Source organism: Zootoca vivipara, chromosome Z1 (assembly GCF_965207765.1).
Source record: "Zootoca vivipara chromosome Z1, rZooViv2.hap1.1, whole genome shotgun sequence".
NCBI lineage: Eukaryota > Metazoa > Chordata > Lepidosauria > Squamata > Lacertidae > Zootoca > Zootoca vivipara.
The window spans coordinates 54,474,702-54,500,561 of record NC_142583.1 but is presented as its reverse complement, the minus strand read 5'-3'; the positions used below and the strand labels follow the sequence as shown (position 1 = coordinate 54,500,561).

Below are 25,860 nucleotides of genomic sequence, written 5' to 3'. Positions count from 1 at the left end.
CCGATCACGCGGTGGGCCGGAGGGCGGGGTAGCGCACACCCATATGCATACACACACGCTATTTCTGGCACATTTCCGGGTCGGAGGAGTGCCGGAAATAGCTTGTGTGCATGCGCACGGGCTCCTCCAACCCGGAAGTGCGCCAGAAATGAAGCTTGCGCATGTGCACAAGCTATTTCCGGCACTCCTCTGACCCAGAAGTGGGCAGCCGCGCCACGCCGCTAAGAGCGGGCAGTGGCAGCGGGCGGTGGGGGTCGTCACAGGCCGGATAAAAAAGGCCTTCGGGCCGTATCCAGCCTGTGGACCGTAGTCTGGGGACCCCTGCTTTAAAGACAGAGATCCTAATAACCCTGAGTACCCTTACTATTGGAAGCTTACAGCTCATCATGGTTTATGGGGACCACTCTTTACTAATTTTGTGCTGTGTGTTCTACACAGCTCAGAATTTTATCATTTAGGTTGTTTCCTAGCTTACTTTTTGTATTTTGCTCTTTAAATAATAAAAAGTGCCCAACCTTAAAAAAAAATACTGAAGAGAAAAGGTTGGCATTTACGTAATCATTTTATGTTTCCTATGCATAGCATAGCCATATACAGAGTTATTATTAATAATGGCAAACAAGCTTCCCTGAAAGAGAGCACTGTCAGTTTGCCTGTATAGTGTGCAGATGCAGAAGAACAGTGAATGGACCATAGAATGTGCTTCTCTATTGCAAGCCGGAGAAGACTATGGACCAACTGCAGCCCCTTCCTGGACTATTTGCAACCCCCCAAGGAAGAGGTGGGAAATACGTGGCCCTTGAGATATTATTCAGTTCCCATCATCCCCAGCCAACTTGTCCTCCAATGGTCAGGAGTAGAGCTGCAGAGTTTAGTTTTGTACCACCCTTCACCTTATTGACCCCAGGATGGTTTACAACAGCCTTCCCCAACCCAGTGCCCTTCAAATGCTCTGGACTACAACTCCCATCATCCCTAGCTGCTTGCCACACTTGCTAGGGCTGATGGGAGTTATAGTCCAAAACATTTGGCGAGTACCATGTTGCGGGAAGGCTGGTTTACAATAATTAAAAACATAAAATACAATTCAAATACAACAGTAAAAGAAGTGTAGGGTTGTGATCGGTCAACTAATATGAAATAATGTTCAAATGTGTTTCAATCATTGATTTTATGGGGGGGAAATATCAACAGGCTTGATCCTTAAGCTACCTACAAGCTCTTATTGAGAAGGAATATTAACTTTACACAAACAAGTGCAATAAATTATCTTCTTACTTTTTTATTCCCCCCCCCTTCCCTGGCCACCAGGACCTGAGTGTAGTTTACGTGCTTTACTTAAACTCATCTTAGGTGCGCCAAGAGTGCATGGATGACCTAACATCATCTGACGTGCTTCTCATAAATGAGAAGGATTGTGCTCAGATCCTGCTTGCTTGCTTCCCTGTAGGCATCTGGTCAAGCACTTTGAGAGCAGGAAGCTTGACTTGGATGGGTCATTGGCCTGATGCAGCAGGTTCTTCTAATGTTCTTATAAACATAATCCGATACTCTTCCTCAACTTGCTGCAATGCAAATATTTTGGACTACATCACCCATCATCCCTATCTACTGGGGTTGATAGGAGCTGTAGTCAAAAGCATCTGGAGCATCTCATGTTGCAGAAAGTTGTTCTATTCACTAGTCAATGGCCTTTGCCATGTGATGACCGCTAATGCCTGCAATCACACCAAATGACTAGTAAGAGAAACTTTGCTATGCTGCTAGTTTTGCCCTCCACTGCTGAAGTGCTAAATATTGCCCACATTGCTGCCCTTGTGAACAAAGGCCACAAAAATAAAAATAAAAATTAATGCAAGCTGCCATATACAGTGGCATTTGCCTGTGGTCAAATAGATAGTCAATGACAAATGATAACATGCAGTGCCTTTTTTTCTGGGGGGACGCATACCCCCTAAACATTTTGTGAATCTAAGTTTGGCCTCAGTGAGGGGGCAGTATTTCAGCATGAGTAGGAAAATTAGAGTACCCCTAAACATTTTTTTTAGAAAAAGAAAAGGCACAATTGCATGAATTGACCCACTGCAGCATACTACTGGAGAAACAAAGATAATAGTAAGTAAGGATCTAGCATTGAAGGAAAATATGAGTGATCTGCAGAAAAGTTAAATCCTCTCATCCTAGCAGTAAGATGGGCACACTCATGATTGTGGAAATGCTTTCACAAATTGTTTACATTTATCATAGTGAGAGCTCACATCCGTCTTGAGCACCATGCTGCAATATTTGTAGCCTACGTACTAATCCAGCCAAGCCATATTTGACTCAGAGTTATCTGCAATTGGAGCAAATTCAAAGGCTATTCTCAAGCTTCAGAGACATTCTCACAGGATTACTAAGTGAAACCTTAGGTGGAGGAGACCAAAGGAAACCAGATGAAAGCTAGTAAGAGTCATTATAGATTAAAAATGTGCCAGTGTGGACAAAATGATGCATTTTAGCCTGCAAATTCTTCAGCATACCTTTGCCCTGGCACATTAAAATGCTGCACAGCGCATGGGGGGGGGGAGAGAAAAGAAAAGAAACTTTGCCATATGACAACTTTAGAGGCAGAAAAGGGTTATTGTATTTGCTTCTTCGGTACTGTTTCTTTTATATGTCCATTCTTTGGATACCATTTGCATGTAACAAACACTGACAAGCACAGCGTAGCACTATTTTTTGTTATTAACACCAGATCCAGGTGCATAACCAGCTTTCCATACGTATGAACTGAAAAAGAAAGAAAGATATGGAATCATTCCTGCCATCTTTGAGTTGGTGCATTTCAGACTTCCTATCTTACAAACACCCTATATTGATAACCTTGCAAGAGATGACCTTATCAAAATGTGCAGTTAGCAATTCAAGAATCCTTCTTCATTCCAAGCCTGCTACTCCATACAACAGTTGTACAACAGAAATCAGAACCAACACCCAAAAGGCTGCATTTTGCAAACAGAAACGCAGGCAAACTTGAGGGAGGGACAGAGGCGCACACTTACAAGGCCTTCATCTTCCCTAGGTCATACTGCACCACTAGTGATCAAAGAGCATGATGCATTATCCTGTATATGTCTTTCAAAAACTCTTTACCCTGGCAGACTGTGCTACCTTAAGCAGCTTATCCCTAAACCACAGCCTTCCAACAACCTTTTACCATTCAAGAAGCAGCTGGCAAATGCAAAAACCAGGCAGATCCATCCTGGCCCCATGGCATTTGCATACAAAAACTTTTAACTAAGGATGTCAGAGAATTCCACTAAAACTGGGAGGGAAAATTGCCGGTGCTCACCTGTTTGTCCAATGTCTGGAACACAAATCAATCCAGCAAAAAGCACCCCCTCTAATCCAGGCGCTAAGGGACACAGATTCAGTCTCATGGAACACTCTATTTGAGCCTTACAGTGGTCAAATAATGTAACATTTCAACAGAAACAGGCAACATCCAAAGGCCAGGTGTTCTCTGTTCTAGGCCATGAATTCTGCAAATGTTAGTGAGGAGAGAAGTGTTTATTTGGCTGGGTTCTAGAGGAGATGCTTGCAAGTCCACAGAAGAAGAGAGCTGAGATGAAAGGGGGTGACAAGGAGGAAATAGGCTCATTCTACCATATGTGGTGGACTTGCCCCAAGATAAAAGGCTTCTGGGAAATGATTTATAATGAAATGAAAAAGATATATAAAAACACATTCTTGAAAAAACCAGAGGCCTTTTTGTTGGGAATAATTGGGGAGGAAATCCCAAAAAAGGATGTTAACTTGTTCATGTACGCCACCACAGCGGCGAGGATTTCGCTTGCGAAATACTGGAAGAAGGAAGAACTACCCTCTTTACAAGAATGGCAAATGAAAATGTTGGACTTTATGGAACTAGCAGAATTGACAGGAAGACTTCGAGACCAGGCGGATGAGAGAGTGGAGGAAGACTGGAAAAAATTTAGGGAATTATTTCTGAACAATAAAAGATGGATTACCTAGGGAAAGACCGAAGTTAAGGCATTGGGGATATAAGGAAAAGATTACAAAACTGGAAATTGAGTTATAAATATAGGACTGTGATTAAGATGAATTAAGGGGAAAAAATTATGGTGATGAATTTAAAAAGCAATGAGCTAGAAACTGTTACAGATGATTTTAAAATGAAAATCAGATAGAAGGGACTTGGGGAAGCAAAAGAGACAAAGATTTTAAAGATGATATAAGATGAAATGTATTTTTTTTTTGTTTATTGGTTTTGTCGTTTTGTATTTTTATGTTTTGTAGTGTTATTTTGTTAATGTGTTATGTTTTTTCAAATGTTCTTATAAAATTCAATAAAAAGCATTATTAAAAAAAAGAGATGAAAGGGGGTGACATTAAAACAAATATTAAGTTAAAAGAATTAGAGGGGATATTCATACCCTTCATTATACAAGACAGATATTTGCAGAATGAGTTCAGTGTTTTGGGACTTATCCCCTTCTTTTTTAAAAAGTGAAGCTGTTTGCATATTATTTTCCAGGTCTCAGAGGTTTTTATGCCCCAACATAACATATGGGATCACTGAAAGCAGGCACTGGCATCTCACTCTCATAAGTCATGTAAACCAAGCTATAAATCAGAAAAATAATTTGTGTGGCTGGCTTTTGGCATCTTAACCCCAGGTCTTTGTATAAACAAGTTAGCTGGGACTTGATGTTGGCAGTCTTGTAAAATCTTTAACAAAATAATAGGATAGCCATGTTGACTTCCAAACAGCAGTGTTGCTATGCCAACAACAACATGCCTTGCCTGAAAAAGAAGCTATAACATAGACTATTTGAATGTTACCCTGGCTATACATGGGAGCTCAGTTGTCCATCAGTGCTACCTAAAGTGGTGGTCTGTGGACCGATGCCAGTTTACGAGCCATTGGCTGCCCATCCCCGGGGACTCCACCTCAGCCCAGGTTGAGACCCAACATGGTACTGGTCCCTGACACAGTTGGGGGGGGGAATTGAACTGTCGGATCACCACATCAGATAGCTTGAGAAGCAACAGTTTAAATCAGGCACCCCCAAACCTCAGCCCTCCAAATGTTTTGGACTACAATTCCCATCTTCCCCGACCACTGGTCCTGTCAGCTAGGGATCATGGGAGTTGTAGGCCAAAACATCTGGAGGGCCGCAGTTTGGGGGTGCCTGGTTTAAATGAACCTAGCACAAGGGGTTTTCCCAATGGAGTTGCCACCCTCCTGATTGAGGGATATGTCATAAATCATCAATTCTACATCAAAGACTGACACCATCAAGCACAAACAGGGTTGGGTCCCTTAAGCTGGGATGGGTGACTTGTCATCCTCCAAATGTTTTTGCACCATTATCCCTGACCTCACTGGCTTGGATTGATGGGGGTTCATGTATATCTGGAGAGCCACAGGTGTCCCACCCCCAATTTAAATGTTTCCCAATTTGTGGAGAAGTGTTCAAGGAAACAATGCCTTCGGTGTTTACAAAGCTCCACTGCCAGTTTCAAAATACATGTGAAATAGCAAGCGGGAGAGTTTGACTAAAGCTCTTATTTCAACAATATTAACTTTTGGGGTAAACAAGGACTGTGAAAAGTGGCAGCGTAAGTGTCAATATTAAGTAGCAAGATTCACAGTCATAGCATTTATTTTTGCTGTCGTGTTACACCTCTGCAGATCATTAAGGATGCTTACAGGAAAAGAAACGCATGGAGACAACGAGTTTACCATGTGGACTCAGTGCACTCGGATCCTAGCTAGCTATTCAATTCAGGTCATACCAGCTGGCTATTTTCAGCTGCCTACCCTGGGATAAGTCAGCCATGCCCCAAATGTAAACAAAATGGCTCAGAAAAGTGATAAAAAAGCAATTAAGGAGCATCATTCTTCAAAAGAGGTGGCTTTGCTCCCATGAAATTTTGCAATCAGCTTCAATAGATCAAAAGACTATAACTATTTTAGATAAAAATAAACTGGGGGGGGGAGATATTATTAACAAAATAGCTTCAAAACAAATCATTACCAGTTACCACCCAACTAGCTCTTTGTAGCAACACTACCCCCCCAAAAAATACAACCAGCCAGAATAACTCTTAACTGATACTTAATGGTGTCATCTTTCACCAGGCCATAGGCACAATGCAAAATCATAGAATTGTAGAGTTGGAAGGGATCCCAGGGATCAACTAATCCAACCTCTGTGGATATAGCCAGCATGGGCAACCACTATAGAATACAAGCTATACAAGGCTGGTTTGCCTACTTTTTCCTAGAAGAAAGCAGTCATCATGAAGGACCTGAAACCCGAGAATATTGCTGGTATGTCATGCATTTCACCTTTTATCCAGGCACAAGTACTTCTTTCCATGAGCAGAAGTCTGCATGGAGTTTGCAAGCTCCCTTTCTTCCACAGAGTCAAGGAGACATGTTGGGCAGAAAGGTGAATAAAATTGAGTTCTTCCACAGTGTGTTTTAAACCTCTAAAGTAGTGGTTGGGAGCCTCTGGTTCTGAACCCCTACTTTGTAGGTTTTAAACACACAGTTCCAATGGTTCCAGCCGCACACAGATCCACCCCCTGCTCACATTTACAGTCCAAGCATGAGATGCTTTTACCAGCTTCTAAAGCACAGGTTGCATTATGGAAAAGAAACAAATGGCAGTCTCAGAAGCAGGAGCCATCAGACATAAGTAAAAACACACAACAAAGCCGCTTCTTGAAATCTGAGCTCATGCAACCACATAAAATACAGCATGCTTGCTAAGTTCTGCCTTGAAGTGGCAACCACTTTTGCAAGCTGTGGCTTCATTCATTTGTCTTTATGAGGCTTCTTGAAGGATACAAAAGAGCAATAAATATACCCTTCATCGTGATTTATAAGCAACATCGCCTTCAGCTGTAAAGCTTACTTTGCCATGTTTGAGCAACTCTGTCTAGAACTCACATAAAAATACTATTAAGAGCAAATTTACAATCTAATACTAAACTGCTAGAGAGGAATTGAAACATTACTAACACACTTATGAGTGCTGCAGCTGAGGGAGTGTTGGGGGGGGGGAACGCAAGAACCTGAAATGTTTTATCGTCCCAATCCTGATCAAGATTGCACATTTTAAGAGCAGTTATACAGACTTGCTAGGAAGCAAGCCCCCTTAAATACAGTGAGATTTCACTTCCAAGCAAAGTGTACATATGATTGGCTCAGGATGAGTAGTCTGAGGAATTCAGAAACAACCAGTTCAGTGCAAGATCTAATCCATTGCTTTATCTGACACCAGCTCGATTGATCCTTAAGCTGTAATTACCAACAGCTCTGATGCTATGTATTTTATAAATAAACTGTCTTCAGCGAAACTTCCAGATGTTGTGTTTGGATGTACAAGTTATCCACTGGTGTGTGTGTGTGTGTGTGTGTGCGTGTGTCGTGCAATAAGGAAGTGGGCAAAGCTGTGTTCATGTTGTTGGTGTGTAGAAATACCCTTCAGACAGGAAGGAAGAAAGCAGAGACAGAGCACGACTGCCTTACAAAGCATTCTGCCACCAGGAACAGGCTAGGAAGCTCATTGCTGTTCAAATTTGTATTGCTTGGCATGAGCTGTGTGACTGGCCTTTCCTACAGTCCCAGTACTGTGTTAATTAGAGGGTGTAAAAAAGAAAAAGTGGGGGGGGGGAATACCATGTCATAGAGATAATTGCACAGAAGACATGAAGTACCTGGGCAAAGTTTTCCTCAAGATTTATTTGCAAAACTTCCTTGCTAGGAACACGGCAGCACCTGGCTGTAGAATAAATCTGCTCAACTATCAGAAGTAGTTTGTCTCTGAATACCAGTTGCTGGAAATTTTACGTGGGGGAAGAGTGCTGTTGTGCTCAGGTTCTGCTTATGGGCTTCCCATACACCCGCGGCTGGCCAATGCGAGAACAAGATGTTGGAGTGAGTCCACATTCCAGGTACTGTATATTCCAGGTACTGTACCTGCGTACAAGACTACTTTTTAACCCAGGAAAATCTTCTCCAAAGTCGGGTGTCATCTTATATGCCGGGTCGTATTTATTATACAGCAAGTATATCCCAAACTCTATATTTTAACTGGAAAGGCTGGGGGTCGTCTTATATGCCCAGTCGTCTTATACGCCAGAATATCCAGTATGTCTGAGGTTTGCCATAGGTCAACTGCCTATCTAGCATTGTGGGAGATGGAGAAAAGAGACAGATGGGGGAGAAAAACAGGTAAAAGGAGCAGAGCACTGATGGACTATGTTTCGTATTAGAAAAAGAGAGCATGTTGCAAAGTTAAAATACCTCCAGATACCGGTATTTTGCAAGACTTTATGGCTGCTATGAACATAATGGGCTTGGACTCAGGCACACCCTGATAGGTTGTGCAAACAGATTAGTGTTTTCAGTTTGTTTGTTTGTTTGTTTGTTTTAATTTTACCTCAGACTTCCCTTGTCTCCTACAAGATGAGGAGGGGATATATATATATATATATACCGTGTGTGTGTGTGTGTGTGTGTGTGTGTGTGTGTTTCTACTGAGATTTTGTAATATCAATGAACAATTGAGTAACAAAGAAGAAATAAACTTTATAGTAAACCATAAAGTGGGAAGAAAAATTAAGTTTTTGAAAAAAAACAAAGCTGTAATTTATTATTATTATTTATCTATTATTATTATTATTATTATTATTATCAAAAGGCTGGCTGCCTAAGCAAATCCCATTTCTCACATTTATATATTATATATTATGAGGTTTTTTGGGGTACTTTTAAAACTGTTAGTAAAAAACATTTCTTCAATTTTAAATAAAGTTTTAAAACATCTTTTAAAAATACTTCCAAGTCACTCTCGCCCCACAAAGCCAGGGCTTCCGACTCCTTTCCAGAAAGATCCTAGGCCAGGCATCCCCAAACTTCAGCCCTCCAGATGTTTTGGACTACAATTCCCATCATCCCTGACCACTGATCCTCTTAGCTAGGGATCATGGGAGTTGTAGGCCAAAACATCTGGAGGGCCACAGTTTGGGGATGCCTGTCCTAGGCAGTGAGAGACCATGTAGCAAATGTCACAACACCTTATTGCCAAATTTATTTATTCTATTTAAAAAATCTGTATACTGCCTTTCACCAGAAGGTGATAGGGCAGATAATAAACAGCATCTATACAACATACAAACATAGGTTTGGCTAAAATACGACATCATTCACACAACGTCACGACAATTCAGAAAGAGGACTCTTTTTCTTCAATAGGAAGAGCATCAATTTTCCCTTTGAAATGATCACCAACAACGGCCACTTTTTGATGCCAACTAACGTTTTTGCAACAAATCCCCACTCTCATCCCCAGACCTAGTTCAATAAAATGTGAATTTTACACTCAACTTTGGTTCAACAAACGCTGTTCGCCAAGAGTCCTACTTTTCTGCTTTATAGAAACAGCGTGAAATACCTTCAATTTTACAGCTTAATGGTCACCAAAACAGGGGCACAAACCACTTAAGCAACTCACACAGGAGTTTAAGAGCCTTGTTACTGTAGCTTATCTCACAGCATCCAGTCTTTGCTCCAAATCATCGTGCACTTCTCTAGCAAGCATATTATTTATCATCAGATAAGAAGCTGTCTTGTGACTCTTGGCAGTGGCAAGAGAACCATCCAGCATTAGAATATTATGCACAGCACGTCTGTATTTCTTCATTGGCAATAAGCAAAAAACAAAAACAAACGCCTTTTTTAAAGGAGGCAAACACACAGATGCTTGTTGATCTAAATTCAGCTTCCCTCAATCCAACATCTCACAAAAAGAGGCATTAAGCCAATATGGTGCCCCCTTACCATTGTTCATTTGTACAAAATGGCATAAACATTCTTTTTTTAAAAAAAAAAGTTAAGCAAAGCTGCTCTTAAGCACTGCAGCTCTCAAAAATGAACTGAAAAAATGGCACTGAACTGAAATGAAATTTGCAGTGGCTTCAGTATTATCAGGAACCCATCGAAGCTTCGTAACTTCACAGCAGCCCACTGAACTCCATGCAAAGTCTTTGCTTTGATAATATAAGTTGTGTAATTTGGCTAACATGGAGGATAGCGACAGTTCAGCAACCCTTCCTTTTTGACTGCATTATTCTTTTTCTCTCTTTTTTTCTGGACATCATCTTGGCCTTTTAATGCAAGGCAATTTCATGGTCAAGGGGTGAACTAGCTGTAGTCCTGTGGACAACAGATAATTTAAAAAACCAAGTGCCTAATATTTCTCACTGGTAGAAAACACCCCATGTACACAAGGGGAATCCATGCTAGACATTACATCCTGGGCATGAAGCCATCACCCATGAGGATACTGAAATGCTAGATTGGCCTTAAAGGCAAGTAACTGACTGTTTGGGCTTCCCTGGTACAGCTGGAAGAAACAGCATTTGCCCTTGCCCAGAAAATCATGTTATGGGGGTGGCTTCCAAATATAAATAAGCTATATCTGCTTGTGCTTCAGCTAAGTACATGGGAGCATGCAGGGCACCAACTTTCTGCAAAAGGCTCTAGCAAAGCAGAAACAAGCATTAGGGCCATTAGTGGCATAGATGACTGCTTGCCTATTGCAACTGTGAGAATCCCAAGTACAGATCCCTAGTCCAGGGGTAGGCAGCCTAAGGCCCGTGGGCCAGATCCGGCCCAATCACCTTCTCAATCCGGCCCAATCACCTTCTCAATCCGGCCCACGGACAGTCCGGGAATCAGCGTGTTTTTACATGAGTAGAATGTGTCCTTTTATTTAAAATGCATCTCTGGGTTATTTGTGGGGCATGGGAATTCGTTCACCCCCCCAAAAAAATATATATAGTCCGGTCCACCACATGGTCTGAGGGACCGTGGACTGGCCCACAGCTGAAAAAGGTTGCTGACCCCTGCGCCTAGTCTGTCGTAAGTACCATACATATAGCCAGACATGGTCTCTCAAGTCAACTCCTGCTACCATCAAGGACTGTAGCAAAAACAATGGAGGGAGTTGTAAATCACTGCATGCATTGGAAAGTGCTATACAAACAGCTAAAGATAAATGAAGCGCATTTTTATGGTTAAGTTAGTCTCTATTGCAGAATGAACATTTTAGGAGTTTTGTATTATGAATATGTTTGTTTGTTTGTTTAAGGCTTGTAACCGATTTATATCTACTTGCAGTTTTGTTTGTTAAGTCACTCCGAGACATATATTTGTTTTTAACAAAGCAACTAACAACTGCAATAAATAAATAAATGCCAGTTAAGCTCCCACTATGGGTATTGAATGTGGTTATACGTGGGTATTCTGCAAAGATATTTAGGATGGTTTGGAGGTCATCCTCTGAGCGTGCGCACACTACGTTGTCATCAGCATACTGAAGCTCTATGACAGAAGTTATGGTAACCTTACTTTTTCCTTTCAGCCTGTTCAGATTGAAGAGCTTTCCATCTGTTTGATATATGATTTCTACTCCGGTGGGGAGTTTCCCATCAACAAAGTATAGGATCATGGCAACATCCAAAAAAAAACAAAGTGCTGCACCAACAAGTACAAAATAACCCCTCTGCAGCGCCACAAATCCAACTCAGTGGCGTAACGTTGGAAAATGTTGGTCACTTCTACCTAGGCAGTTACCTTTCCACAAGGGCCAACATTGATGCCAAAATCCAGCATCGCCTGAGCTCTGCGAGTGTGGCTTTCTCCTGATTGAAGTGCAGAGTGTTTGAGGACCGGGACATTCGCAGGGAAACCAAAGTGCTTGTTTACAAAGCTATTGTACTACCAACCTTACTATATGCTTGTGAAACATGGACCACCTATAAACGCCATCTCCAACTCCTCGAAAGATTCCATCAACCGTGTCTCCAAAATTTTTTACACATCACTCAGGAAGATAGGCGAACTAATATCAGTGTACTGGAAGAAGCAAAGATCACCAGTGTTGAAGCAATGATTCTTCAACATCAACTTCGTTGGACTGGTCATGTTGTGTGGATACCTGATGATCGTCTTCCAAAGCAACTACTCTATTCCAAACTTAAAAATGGAAAGCATAATGCTGGTGGTCAACAAAAGAGGTTTAAAGACTGTCTCAAGGCAGGTAGGTAGCCGTGTTGGTCTGGGTCGAAGTAAAATAAAAAAATTCCTTCAGTAGCACCTTAAAGACCAACTAAGTTTTTTATTTTGGTATGAGCTTTCGTGTGCATGCACACTTCTTCAGATACAGTGAAATAGGAGTCCCCAGGCACTTATGTAGAGAAGGGGTGGGGAGGGGGTGGGGGTGGTATCTGAAGAAGTGTGCATGCACACGAAAGCTCATACCAAAATAAAAACTTAGTTGGTCTTTAAGGTGCTACTGAAGGAATTTTTTTATTTTACTTGTCTCAAGGCAAATCTTTAAAAATGTAGTATAAACACTGACAACTGGGAAACACTGGCCTGCGAGCGCTCCAGTTGGAGAACAGCCTTTACCAAAGGTGTCATGGGCTTTGAAGAAACTCGATCTCAGGACGCAAGGGAGAAACGTGCTAAGAGGAAGGCACGGTTGGCAAATCCACACCGTGATTAACTCCCACCTGGAAACCAATGTCCCCACTGTGGAACGACCTGTGGATCCAGAACTGGCCTCCACAGTCACTTACGGACCCATTGTTAAAATCGTGTTTATGGAAGACAATCTTACTCGGCTACAAGTGATCGCCAAAGAAGACGATGACGGCGTGGGTATTAAAACAAGTGCTCCACTCTGATGCCGAAGTTTAAAGGATTTCAACATGCCTAACTTTCAGCTGAATTGCACTCATTTATTATAGCTGCTGCCCAGTGGTTAATACAAGGAAGACCATATAGCTCACTACAATAGACAGCCTGAGAGAAAGTATTGCACTCTTAACCCCTTGCTCAATGAAGGCACAGTGGGAGAGGACAGGGAGGAACTCACACTGTGGTTCCTTGGAAGACTATCAGAAGTTCCTCAGTAAAAAAACCCAATGACGACATACCAGCTTCCCTTGAGGACAACTTACCTAACACTAGCAATAGTCCCCTGCAGCCACAAGAGAATGTTAGGTTGCCACAACAGTTCTCAGAGGGCAACAATGAGGCTCAACTGGCCTGTGCTTTGTGCACACTGATAACACACACAAGGACATCCATGCTATAGCACGTAGCAATTCCTTAGCAGACTTCAATACAGAAAGGGCTCCCCGAGGGTTTAAGGTCTGAAAGCCACAGCCCTAGCAAGTGCTCATAACAGCAACTATTATCATTTTTAGGGGGTCGTCTGTTTCACTATGCGTTTTTTAAAAGTAACTTTTCAATACTCTTCTATGCATTATCTAGGACAGTGTTTCCCAAACTTGGTTCTCCAGCTGCTTTTTCAGACTACAGTTCCCATCATCCCTGACCACTGGGTTTTGCTAGCTGGGCGTGATGGGAGTTGTAGTCCAAAAGCAGCTGGAGACCCAAGTTTAGGAAACACTGCTCTAGGGCAGGAGTGGCTAACATCTTTTTGTCCCAAGGGCTACATTCATCCTTTGGCAATCCTGTAGAAGCTACATAGCAGCAGTGAGCATGGCTGGCCACACACTTCAATGCCACCAACAAATGCAGCACCCCCTCCTCAGCTGATCTGTACTATCACCCCTTCCACAGGCGGGGGGGGGGGGGTTGGTAGGGGATTCTATCCCTATCAAGGTGCTTCACTCAGTACTATATCAAATTTATTTATTTATTTCTGCCGCCACTGCCAAAATCAGTGGGGTCTTGTGAAGACAGACAAAAATTACTGGTTAGCCACCTTTGCTCTAGGGCACATGCATTCCCAGCATGGTGTAGTGGTTAAGAGCGGTGAACTCATAATCTGGTGAACCGGGTTCACTTCCCCGCTCCTCCACCTGCAGCTGCTGGGAGACCTTGGGCTAGTCACACTTCTTTGAAGTCTCTCAGCCCCACTCACCTCACAGAGTGTTTGTTGTGGGGGAGGAAGGGAAAGGAGATTGTTAACCACTTTGAGACTCCTTAAGGGGAATGAAAGGCAGGATATCAAGTCCAAACTCCTCCTCCTCCTCCTCCTCCTCCTCCTCCTCCTCCTCCTCCTCCTCCTCCTCCTCTTCCCTATAACTGAGCATTCCATTTGAGATTTCCCTTTGACTGAAAATTACTTGCATCAGTTTTATTTAAGAAATATGGTGAAAAAAGGATTCAGGCTATTTGGCTCTAGAACAGATGCTACTTTCACTACAGAAAGGCAGTTTACCTGCTAGTCGGGGGGCAGGGAGGAATGAACTCAGATACACTGGAGCCTGGTTTTCCCAGTAACTTCAATTCAGTCAAAACTTTGTGTGTTATCATACCAATAGAAATAAGTGTGGGAGTTATAGAAGATACTGCACACACGGACAGGGCAGTCTCAAGCAGGTCGCGCACCCTGGCGCTGAGGGGCGGAGATCGCTCCGGCGCTCCCGCCCTCGCAGGGTGCAGCATGGCTTCCGCGCGGCTGTGCAGCACCCGGCCTACCGGCCCAGCACCACCAGGACTCTGCCTAGAGCCAGCCCTGCACACAGATGAACCAGGGACTGTAAATGTCTCTCAGGACACATTTAAATCCTCAACTCCCTGTTCCATGCATTCTGTTGACTGGTCCTTTCTTGCACTTTTGTTGAGACAATGAGCAACATTTTAACCCTGATAATCCCTTGCACAGGATCCCAACAGCAGTGGACAATTAATACAGGCGCACTTATTAGGGAGTCCCATTGAAATATTTGGGATTAAGTTCCAAGTGAACATGCATGTGGTTGGAGGGTGAGAATCCAACACCCAGCAGTTATTTAAAACCTGTCCCCAAAATGACTCTTCTGTGCTTTTAGAACAATTATTTTCTGTGTCCTTGGGAATGCAAAACATTGTAGCAGTTCTGCACAAAGTTTCTTAAAATAAATTTTGCATCTTACTATGATGGTGAGGGGCCAGGCAGCTCTCTTTGTAATGTACAGAATAAGCTGGTCTTCTTGATCTACCGCCCAGAAATCCAGGTATCTCCTTCACAGAGGGCTTCAACTGCTATAATACGTTGGCTCCTAATAATGAGTCACCCGGTGACACATATTAATGTGCCAACTACTCATTACATAAGAGTTGGAACAAAGTTGTATGAAATAGTGACATGCTTCCCAGGCCCATTCCATTAGTGCAACCTGGATAGCTATATGAGTCATGCACCCCAACAGACCTTTGCAGTTTGAATGGTGGTGGTGCTCAGAAACCCAGGAGGGACAGCTCACTTCTCTGTGAAGTTTATTTCATACTCTCATTCTTTCAGTGTGCTTTATGAAGCCATCAGTCTTTATTGGAAAGCTCCACTGCCACCACTACACTCTAGGCATGTACGACTATTTCCACAATATCGCCTTTAGCACATTCACCACGGATTACCACATACAATCAAATCGCATCCACTTTGCTCATCTGCTAGCATGCAAGGGAAACAAACCACACTCCCTGGCTCACCATCACATCCAAACCAGGTGCTGTGGTTTGCTTCACTCCATAAGGTAAGACATTTTTCTTTGGCATACCATCATGATTTGCTTGGAGTGAAACAAGCCATAATCCCTGAATTGGGCACAATGCCAAGCCTGGGCATGTTAGTTTGAGTCCTCCATGTGCCAGTTGGGAGGAGCCAATGAGGCATGATTTCCATGGTAAATCATGACTTACCATGACATGCAAATACAGACACCCTTGGGGAAAGTCGTATTAGCTCAAAAACCTTCGGCTTCCAGAGTATCTGAATTCACGCAGGCACACAAACCAATGAACAGCTGTTAGTGTTTTGAAAGGCCGACCAACATAAAATACATAGAAAGCTCTGGAGAAGGATTGAAAACATAGGAAGTTTTTTACGAAGTCAGACAATAGGTCCATCCTCCTCTGTATTGCCTACACCAACCAACAGAGGATTCACCAGGTTTCAGACAGGGAGCCTGTCCCCGCTCTACATGGAGACACCAGGGATTGAATCTGTGACCTTTTCTCCACAAAGCATGTGCTCTACACCACTGAGCTCCCTTAAATTGCTAGCTATTGGGTGCCCAAGTGTTTTAAAGAGTGGGTCTTACCTTTGCCTTCCCCACCCCAACACCAATCATAAGCTCACAGCAGAGCCGTAGTGGTACCTCTACTTATGAATAACTCTACTTACGAATGTTTCTACTTACGAATGGAGCTCCGTCCGCCATCTTGGATGCAGTTTAGATAGGATTTTTTCTACTTACGAATTTTTAGATAGGGTTGCTTCAACTTATGTATTTTTTCTCCCAATGCATTCCTATGGGATTCGACTTACAATTTTTTTCGACTTACAAATGTGCATTCGGAATGCATTAAATTCGTAAGTAGAGGTACCACTGTACTAATGCCCTCTACTGCCTCATCCCAATTGCTGGTAGATCCCAAGAAGATTAATGTGACTAGAGAAATGTGCTGTGGACAGGCTGAGTGTGAAGAGTAGAAGCATACAAATATCTTCAAATATATTATGGGTTTTAACATGGAGGGTGGAGCAAGCTTGTTTTCTCCTGCTCTGTAGGGTAAGACTCAAATCAATGGCTTCAAGTTACAATAAAGGTGATTCAGACTAAACATCAGGAAACTTTCTGACAATAGGAGCTGTTTGACTCCCTTGGGAAGTGGTGAGGTTGGATAGGCCATCTGTCAGCTTTAGTTGGGAATTCCTGCATTGCAGTGGGTTGGACTAGATCAGGCATCCCCAAACATCGGCTCACCAGATGTTTTGGACTACAATTCCCATCATCCCTGACCACTGGTCCTGTTAGCTAGGGATCATGGGAGTTGCAGGCCAAAACATCTGGAGGGCCGCAGTTTGGGGATGCCTGGACTAGATGACCCTTGGCATCCCTTCCAATTCTAGGGGGGGAAGTGACTGCAGCTATGAGTGTGTGAGTGTGTGAGTGTGTGAGTGTGTGTGTGTGTGTGTGTGTTTTAAGGCTCTCACATAATGATAGGTGAATTATTTCAAAAGCAGCGGAAAAATAATGATTATGTCAAATCTGATTCTGAAGGTGTCTTCTTCATTTTTAAAATATTGTTTCCCCTTCAAAAATTACTTAAGCCACCTTTGTTCTTGTACAAAGTGTTAGTTGTAAAGTAAATGTCCTTACAAGAAACAGCATGTCCCATGACCAGCCTTCTTTCGCTTCCTCCTTAACACGTGTATTCTAGTACTGCCATTTCGGAGACACCATTTCACTTGGGATTGCTGAGCATAGGAAGCTGGCTCATACCGAAACAGACCACTGGTTCATCTAGTTCAGTACTGTTTACACTTAGTGGCAGCCGCTCTCTGGGGTTTCAGGCAAGGGGCAATCCCAGTCCTACCCCGACATGCAGGCAAAGTAGAGCTACGGCCCTACCCTTTCAGATCATGAGCATCTATCACAGGGGTTCCCAAACTAAGGCCCGGGGGCCAGATGCAGCCCAATCACCTTCTAAATCCGGCCCGCGGAAGGTCCGGAAATCAGCATGTTTTTACATGAGTAGATTGCGTCCTTTTATTTAAAATGCATCTCTGGGTTATTTGTGGGGCTTGCCTGGTGTTTTTACATGAATAGAATGTGTCCTTTTATTAAAAATGCATATCTGGGTTATTTGTGGGGCATATGAATTCATTCATATTTTTTTTCAAAATATAGTCCGGCCCCCCACAAGGTCTGAGGGACAGTGGACCGGCCCCATGCTGAAAAAGTTTGCTGACCCCTGATCTATCAGCTTGTCTGAAAGCCAATAGAGCATTTGTTCCATCCTTTCCCCTGCCCCACCCCCATTTCCAACCCCAGGATGTAACTAAGAAAAACGTATGTACTGCTTTCAAGAAATGAAGTACCCTTGGCCCTCCTCCAACTCCCACCAATTCAAGCCAGCACAGAATATACACAAGGAAGATCAGCAACATCTGGAAGACCACACGTTCCCCCCAGCCCAGGTTTAAGATATCACTCAGTAACTTGTGTTGCATGCACAAGGACCCAGGTGTACTTCCTGGTATCTCTAGGGAAGGCCAGGAAAAACTGGAGAGCTGTTGCCCATCAGTATGGTCCAGCACAGCCATAGGCAAACTCAGCCCTCCATATGCTTTGGGACTACAACTCCCATCATCCCGGACCACTGGTCCTGTTAGCTAGGGATGGTGGGAGTTGTAGTCCCCAAACATCTGGAGGGCCGAGTTTGCCTATGCCTGGTCCAGCCTCTGTCAACCCCATACAAGCTGTTCACCATGCCTATTGTCTATGTTGCATGGCACTGAAGTAAACTGCAAACCCAACATGTAATTATATAACAGCATCAACCTATGAGTTATATTGAAAACTAAATTCTTATAACAAAAAAGCCTCCAGTCTTCTTCTAGGTAACTGTGACCTATCAAAATTAGCAGTATCTTAACACGCTACCTCTTCCCTGCTTCTCTTTCTCTGCCGTCAGGCAAATTCCTGGCCTGTTTTTCTTTCTGAGATAGCCAAGAGAATGAATCAAAGCTAAGATATGTATTGCTCACAAAGGAATTTTATTCCCAAATAAATGTCCTTAATACAAAACCAGGTGTCGTGAGAATTTTTCATTGACCCATTTTATATTCAATCCAGATATGCCCCCCCCCCAAGATTTCTTAGCTAAGAATCACAAAACCAAACAGATGAAACTTGCCTGAGGGTAACCAAAATAACCTGGAAGTTGTGTAATTTTAAAATATTTGAAAGTATTCAGAGCCAGATGCTCAACATTTCCAAAGAGAGGGAAAAGGCATCGATCAGATCTTCACTAACTTGGCTGCAAGTACCACTGAACAAAATGGGACGTACTTTTAAGTAAATGTGATGGGATTAAGCTGTACAAAATATTTTCCAAGTAGAGAATTCAGGATTCTAATTGAACAGTTACATATATTGCTACTATATTACATACTATGTTACAGAGGTAGGCAATGGGGTGCCCTCCAGATGTTGTTGGACTACTGTTTCAATCTTCCCTGACTGCTGACCATGCTATCTGGAGCTGATAGGAGTTTCAGACCAGCAAGATGTAGAGGTTATTGAACTACTAATATATTACAACTGGGCAAACAAATTATTTCTTTCTACAATGCATCTTCATTTTTGTATCAGTGCAGGAAAAATACCATTTAACAAAATGAGGTCTGTTCTGCTTCATATTCATTTTAAGCCTTAGTATCCATTTCCTCCAGGTTCCATATTTAACAACTTAAATTATTTTCAAACACTTAATAAAATAAACATTGGTTAAATCATTTCATATCTTATTGGTAAAATGTTGACATGTGTCATCGTGACCTCCATCAGACCAGCTGAACAAATATGTGAAATACAACTTAATCTATGCCAAGTTATAGCCTGTGCTACTCAGCCTAATCCTAACATTTACTCAGAAGTAAATCCCATCAAATTCAGTGGATGTTACTCTCAAGCAAGTATGCAGGCTAGGTTTTCATGAATTATTTTTACAGGAATATAGGCTCTACATGGCCCAAATAGATAGTAAGGTTCGCCTGGTTAACGAATTATGGCAAACTCAATGCATTTCTGTTGTAGGAAAAATTATTGGCAGAATTGCAAGCCTTGTGTTTGCTGATGTGGCATGAATGTAAGGAGCCCAATGAAACAAGAACCTTTATGTAAAATGCTCCCCTTTCCAGAGTTCACTCCCCTCTGAACTCCCCTGTTCAGAGTTCACTTTTCCTAATCTGGAAAATAAATGCAAGAGGCCTTGCCATATTACTTTATTTACAATTGTAGGCCAATCCTGTATATACCGTATTTTTCGCTCCATAAGACGCACGTTTTCCCTCCTAGAAAGGGAGGGGGAAATGTCTGTGCGTCTTAGGGAGCGAAGGCACTGGACGGCAGTGGGATCCCTCAGCTGCAGTTGCAAGCGGAGGGATGCCTCTGCCGCAGGAGCCATGGCTCCCAGTGATGGCGGAGCAATGAGCAGCCCAAAAGCAGCCCTTTGGGGCTGCTCCTTCCTCCGCCGCAACCGCCAACAGCGGCAAAGGGGCAGGGGAGGAAGAAGCCCCCTGAAAGCAACCCTTTCAGGCCTCTCTCCCAACCGCGCCTCTTGTGGCTGCCCCAGCGAGAGGTGGCGGCGGGACCGGTTGTTTATTAAATAGTTTAGTACAACACTTGATTCAGAATATTTTTTTTCTTGTTTTCCTCCTCTAAAAACTAAGTGCGTCTCATGGTCAGGTGCCTCTTATGGAGCAAAAAATACAGTAACTTACTCAGAAGCAAGCTCTACCAAAGTAGGAACAGATTGCTTCAGATAAGTGTGTATTAGAACTGGAAGCCTTAGTATTTTATCATTTGCACTTAAATTGACCGAAAGCCAAATCTGAGTGCAGCCCATATTCAGAGGCCTTGCCATATTACTTTATTTACAATTGTAGGCCAATCCTGTATATACCGTATTTTTCGCTCCATAAGACGCACGTTTTCCCTCCTAGAAAGGGAGGGGGAAATGTCTGTGCGTCTTAGGGAGCGAAGGCACTGGACGGCAGTGGGATCCCTCAGCTGCAGTTGCAAGCGGAGGGATGCCTCTGCCGCAGGAGCCATGGCTCCCAGTGATGGCGGAGCAATGAGCAGCCCAAAAGCAGCCCTTTGGGGCTGCTCCTTCCTCCGCCGCAACCGCCAACAGCGGCAAAGGGGCAGGGGAGGAAGAAGCCCCCTGAAAGCAACCCTTTCAGGCCTCTCTCCCAACCGCGCCTCTTGTGGCTGCCCCAGCGAGAGGTGGCGGCGGGACCGGTTGTTTATTAAATAGTTTAGTACAACACTTGATTCAGAATATTTTTTTTCTTGTTTTCCTCCTCTAAAAACTAAGTGCGTCTCATGGTCAGGTGCCTCTTATGGAGCAAAAAATACAGTAACTTACTCAGAAGCAAGCTCTACCAAAGTAGGAACAGATTGCTTCAGATAAGTGTGTATTAGAACTGGAAGCCTTAGTATTTTATCATTTGCACTTAAATTGACCGAAAGCCAAATCTGAGTGCAGCCCATATTCAGAGATAACAAATCAATTTAATCAAATTTCTTGACCAATAACTCCTACTCAAAATTCCTTCTAGAGCTGCAGGGAATCCTCCACAACACTTCAGAAGTCTCTGCTTCCACATCCAACTCCCAAGATTTATACAGCTTCTGCTGCACTTATATGCAATGCTGGAACCATGTTACAGGCACAGGGTTTTAAATTTACTTATTGTGATACCACAAAACGTTCCATCAAGTTCAATGGCTTTGCTCTTGGGCAAGTATGCAGTCTCGCGGTACAAGGCAAAGAATGTTTACTCAGAAGTAAATACCTCCAGAGTTTAACCAGGTTAACTCCCACATAAATGCGTACAGGATTAGAGCCTAAGGTGGCATAGCACAAAATGTTCTCCTTCACTCAAATTGTAATATAATAATGTATAGATGATTACAAGTGGGAACTGTAACAAAATATTACAGTGTGAACTGCTCCTACTCAGGTTTCCTTCCAGCCAGCCAGCCAAGGCCTCTTCTAGGCACCCTGAACACTCCATTCCACATCCCCCACCCACCCACACAACCGGCTAGCATTCTGTGCCCACAGCTCCATTGGGGTTTCCCCTCACAGTTGCTTTTCTTAAGGGGAAAAAAGAAACTTCTGCAAACCTTTGGGATCCCTCAAGCCCACTGAAACCTCTGCCTTGTGTGTGTATGGTGCCTACCAATATGTAAGGATAGGCCCTTGGAGAACTTGGTTCAATATCAGTATGAAAATACAAAGCAACTTTACACCAATGTTTTTAGCTAATATTTCCACTGATTCGCAAGTAAACACATGCATGTTGAAATGGGGCTCATTTAACCAATGCTATTTCCAGCCCAGGCCTCTTTGATTTTACAACAAAAATCAGCAATAAATAGATCCAGCTTTCCTTTTTTTAAAAAAAAGGCTTTAAGGGTTTGCATTTTAATAAGAGTTTTTTAAGCCATTGGTCCTATAAAAACATGCTTACACACTCAAACATACTCTTACAACCCAGCAGCATGTATGTTTGTTTCCTTGGATGAATGCCACCAGTTTCAATGGATGTGTTTAGGAACTGCAGCCTTCAAAGATGTAATCCTGCCTCATTAATGCCAACAGGGATGCTGCTATTGATCTTAGTAGGAAGTGGATTGGGCCCTTGGTGACAATCCTGTACAATTGAACTTGTAATAATTCAACAATTTAACATTTGTAACAAAAGAAGCCCAGTGAAATTATTAGGACATGATATTCCAAGTTTTGGTTCAGAATGTAGGGCAGGAATCCTATGCATATTTTATTGGCAGTCAATGCAACTAAATTAGTGTGGATTTCTGGATAAACATGGCTAATACTGTATTGGTAAATTACACACACTAGCATCTTTTGCACAACCATATTTAGCCTTTTCCACAGTGTGCATGTGAATGCATGTGTGCAAGAGAGAAAACCCACACATTCTTCAGTGGCTTTTTTTTTATATGAGGATTTCAATGGATGTTGAAAAAGAAATCATGCATCTTGAACATAGCATTTCAAAAATTAAATGCATGGGTTTTTGAAACCTATAAAGTTACGCACACATTCATAGAGAAACATGGACACAGTAGCCAAATATGTCTGCAAGATAACTTCACATCTAGCCAAGCCAATTTACCAGGGGTTGTGCAGAGTGCAGGAAGGGAAACAAAAAATGGTGGTGGAAACAATGTAATGCTTTGCTAGAGGGCTTGCCCTGGCTGCACATCTGCACTCATTTCTTAAATCCCAATAGTTAGATTCTAGACAAATCCATCTGCAATCCTCATCCATGAAAGGAATGGATCCCGCTAGTGATAGGATGGCATCGCTCAAAGATTCCTGCTGCAGTAAGTAAGCTTGCCTGTTACCATACCAGCATTGGCTAAGAGAAAAAAGACAAAGGGGAGGAGGAAATGGCTGTACACATACAGGTGGAATTCTCTGCTTGCAAGGGAAGGACAGAGAAGTGGGCCAAAAGGGACAGCCAATAGAAAGGGAAGAACCCACCACCACCATTTCCTTCCTTCCTTCCTTCCTTCCTTCTCCCCCTACCCCAACCAATCAACTGCTATCTCTAGGTTATCTGCATCAAGCAGTATGGTAATGGGAGGAAAGGAAAACAGCTGTGTCAAGGGGGTGGGTGCGGGAGATTTGGGGAGGGGGGGAGAGGGAGAGAAGACAAACCCAGCTGTCAAAACCTGAAGATACACATAGAGAGAGGGAGAGGCATATTTCTACAGGCGGGGGGGGGGAGCTGAAATACGTTTCAGGGAGGAGGGATCCCGCTCGGAGCCAGCAGAAGAGGCTTCCAAGAGGGCCACCCACACCGAGGTGGGCGGAGGGAAGGTGGAAATGCCCCCAAGGAATAGAGGTGGGGGCGACGGAGAGAAAGGGAAGGGGGACATGCTGTGTGTGTGTGTGTGTGTGTGTGCGTGTGTGCGTGTGTCCCACACTCCTCTCCGGGGCTTCCAGCTGCAAAGGAGGAGGAAGCCGAGGGTTTTCCTTCCACACCCCAACAGTCTCTCCACCCCCCACCCCACGATTTGCCTCTCGCGAGCCCCGTGCAAGCACTCCAAAGGAGGGAGGGAAATTGCTGCAATATAACAAGAGAGAGAGAGAAAGGAGCAGCTGGAGTGCCATTAGAATAGAGACGTCGAGATCTACAGAGTGGGGGATTAATTCAAATAAAAGGAAAATTGCGCCCCCGCTGCAATCGCCTACGTTACTAGTCCATAGTGCCGCGCCGCATACGCAGCCCCTTCCACCATCCCCATCGCCGGGTACTCGCTTCCTATTTCTACCGCCGCCACCCTCCCCGCGCGCGCACTCCTTCCTCCCCCGCCCCCCCGCCCCGCCTTGCCCATTTGGCAACCGCAGCCCCGCTAAAGAGACAGGCAGCCCGCGCCAAGCCAGCCTCCCTTTCTCTTTCCCCTCGCGAAAGCGCAGAGACGTGTGTGCGTGTGAATACGAGAATCTCCCGCCAGGCAGGGTCCTCCGCCCGCGACCCCCTCTCCCCCTTCAGAGGGGCTCCCCACCCCCCACCCTGGGCTGCCCGCAAGCCACGGGCTCTCCGCTCACCTTTCACCACCCTCTCCGTCGTCGACAACTTCGGATCCAGCGCCTTGTGTTCAGACATTTCCAGCGTCGCCTGGAGGAGGAGGAAGGCAGCCGAGGCTCGACTCGCTTCTCCCTCACCAGACACAAAGCTGAAGGCGGCGGCGGCGACAGCGGCTGCAGCAGCACCAAAGGCGGCCGCGCAAACGACGTCCCTCCGGCTCCCGGTCGCCTCGGCTGCGGTTCAACTTCACGCCTTGCTCCGCCTGCTGCTCTCGCTCGTTCGCTCGCTCCTTCTCTTTTTCCCGGTGCTGCTGCTGCTGCTGCTTGCACCGCTCCTCCTCCCTCCTCCGGATTTTTTCTCCTTGCCCCCTCTTTATGTCAATCACGCCTCTCTTTTATTAGAATTAGTGGCCGAAGGGTGGGGGTGGGTGCTGAAGAGAGAAAACGCAGTCGAAGGCGGCGAGGAATTAAAAGGCGCGGGGTGGGGGCAGCGAAGCCGGAAGATTAAGCGCGCGGCTGAAGAAAAACACACACAGAAAACCACGCAGCAGTCCACACGGCGCCGGGGAAGACGAAGTGCTGCTGCCGCTGCTGCTCCGACTCCTCCTGCTGCCGCTGCACGGGATCCGCGCCGTGCCTTCCCCTCCGCCTCCGCCTCCACCGCCGCGTCGCCTTCCTTGTCGTCGTCGTCGTCTCCTTCTCGCAGCGCCGCCACCCCTTTCGCAGGGTCTCTCCTTTCACTCACGCAGCCGCAGCCACTAGAGCTCCGCTTAATCCGAGGCGCAACCTACCCTCGCCGCCTAAAGGCTTCCACTTGCCTCTCCCTCCCCCGTTGCCAAAACGCTAGCTCAGCACCCATTGGCTGGGGTCGGGCTGCCAATCACTGTCAAGGTAGCTTGACTCTCCTCCTTCCTTCCCTCCCACCCTCTTGAAACGCCTCTCCACTGCTCCTTCTCTCTCAGGTGTTCGCCGCCGCTGCTTTCACCATGCGCAATAGCGCGCGGCGCTTTCACGGCGCGAGGACGTGGGAATGAGCGGGAGGGGGTGGTGAGGGCAGAGAGGGGGTGGTGAGGGCGCGTGGGGGGGTGTCCTGCCCGGAGGAGGAGGAGGTGGGGGGGGACACACTAGAACTGCGGCAATAGCAAAAGGAGGGGGCGGGGAACTCGAGCCCTGCGAGGGTTTGGTTGAGCAGGAGGAGCGAAAGACTAGGAGAGCGCTCATTCGCCTCAGGCGGAGGAAGGGCTGGGGAAGAAGGAGACTCCGCTGCGGCTGCCTGGACGGGCGCTTTTCTGGGAGGGACAAGCCAGGCCCGCGGCTTCTTCTCGCCGGCCCCCATGGCATCTCCGAGGCCGCCCCCGCAGCTGCGAGGAGGGCGCCTGGGTGTATCATTAGCAAGCGGGGGCGGCCTCGGCTTGCCAGTCACTGTATCCGCGCTTTGCTACAAACAGAACGAACGGGGAAGAAACGGTGGGGGGGAGAGGGGGGAAGCTCCTGGGCGAGGATCGCGCCTGCGTGTCCCTTGTAGCCGTTCCAGGCACGTCTCTCCATGCGGTGCTGCGGCCAACCTGGGGGGGGGGAAGGGGGGAGCTGCCAGGCCGCCTTGGAGTCCGGAAGATTGGTTCCCTCTTCGCGCCAGCCGCCTCTGAGCACAGAAGCTCGGCCTTCCTCTCGCCCAC

General features: G+C 44.9%; 1 protein-coding gene across 4 annotated transcripts in view; it reads right to left on the bottom strand.

The window, feature by feature from the left end:
- The window catches only part of PPP3CA (protein phosphatase 3 catalytic subunit alpha), a 191,127-nt gene extending 166,630 nt beyond the window's left edge, over positions 1-24,497 (bottom strand). For all 4 annotated transcript variants that reach the window (XM_035112121.3, XM_035112125.3, XM_035112124.3 and 1 more), the window contains exon 1: positions 24,206-24,497. In XM_035112121.3, the coding sequence (XP_034968012.1) occupies positions 24,206-24,263 (58 nt within the window). In that variant the 5' untranslated portion in view covers positions 24,264-24,497. The remainder of the gene's footprint in view (positions 1-24,205) is intronic.
- Between the last annotated feature and the right edge of the window lie 1,363 nt (positions 24,498-25,860).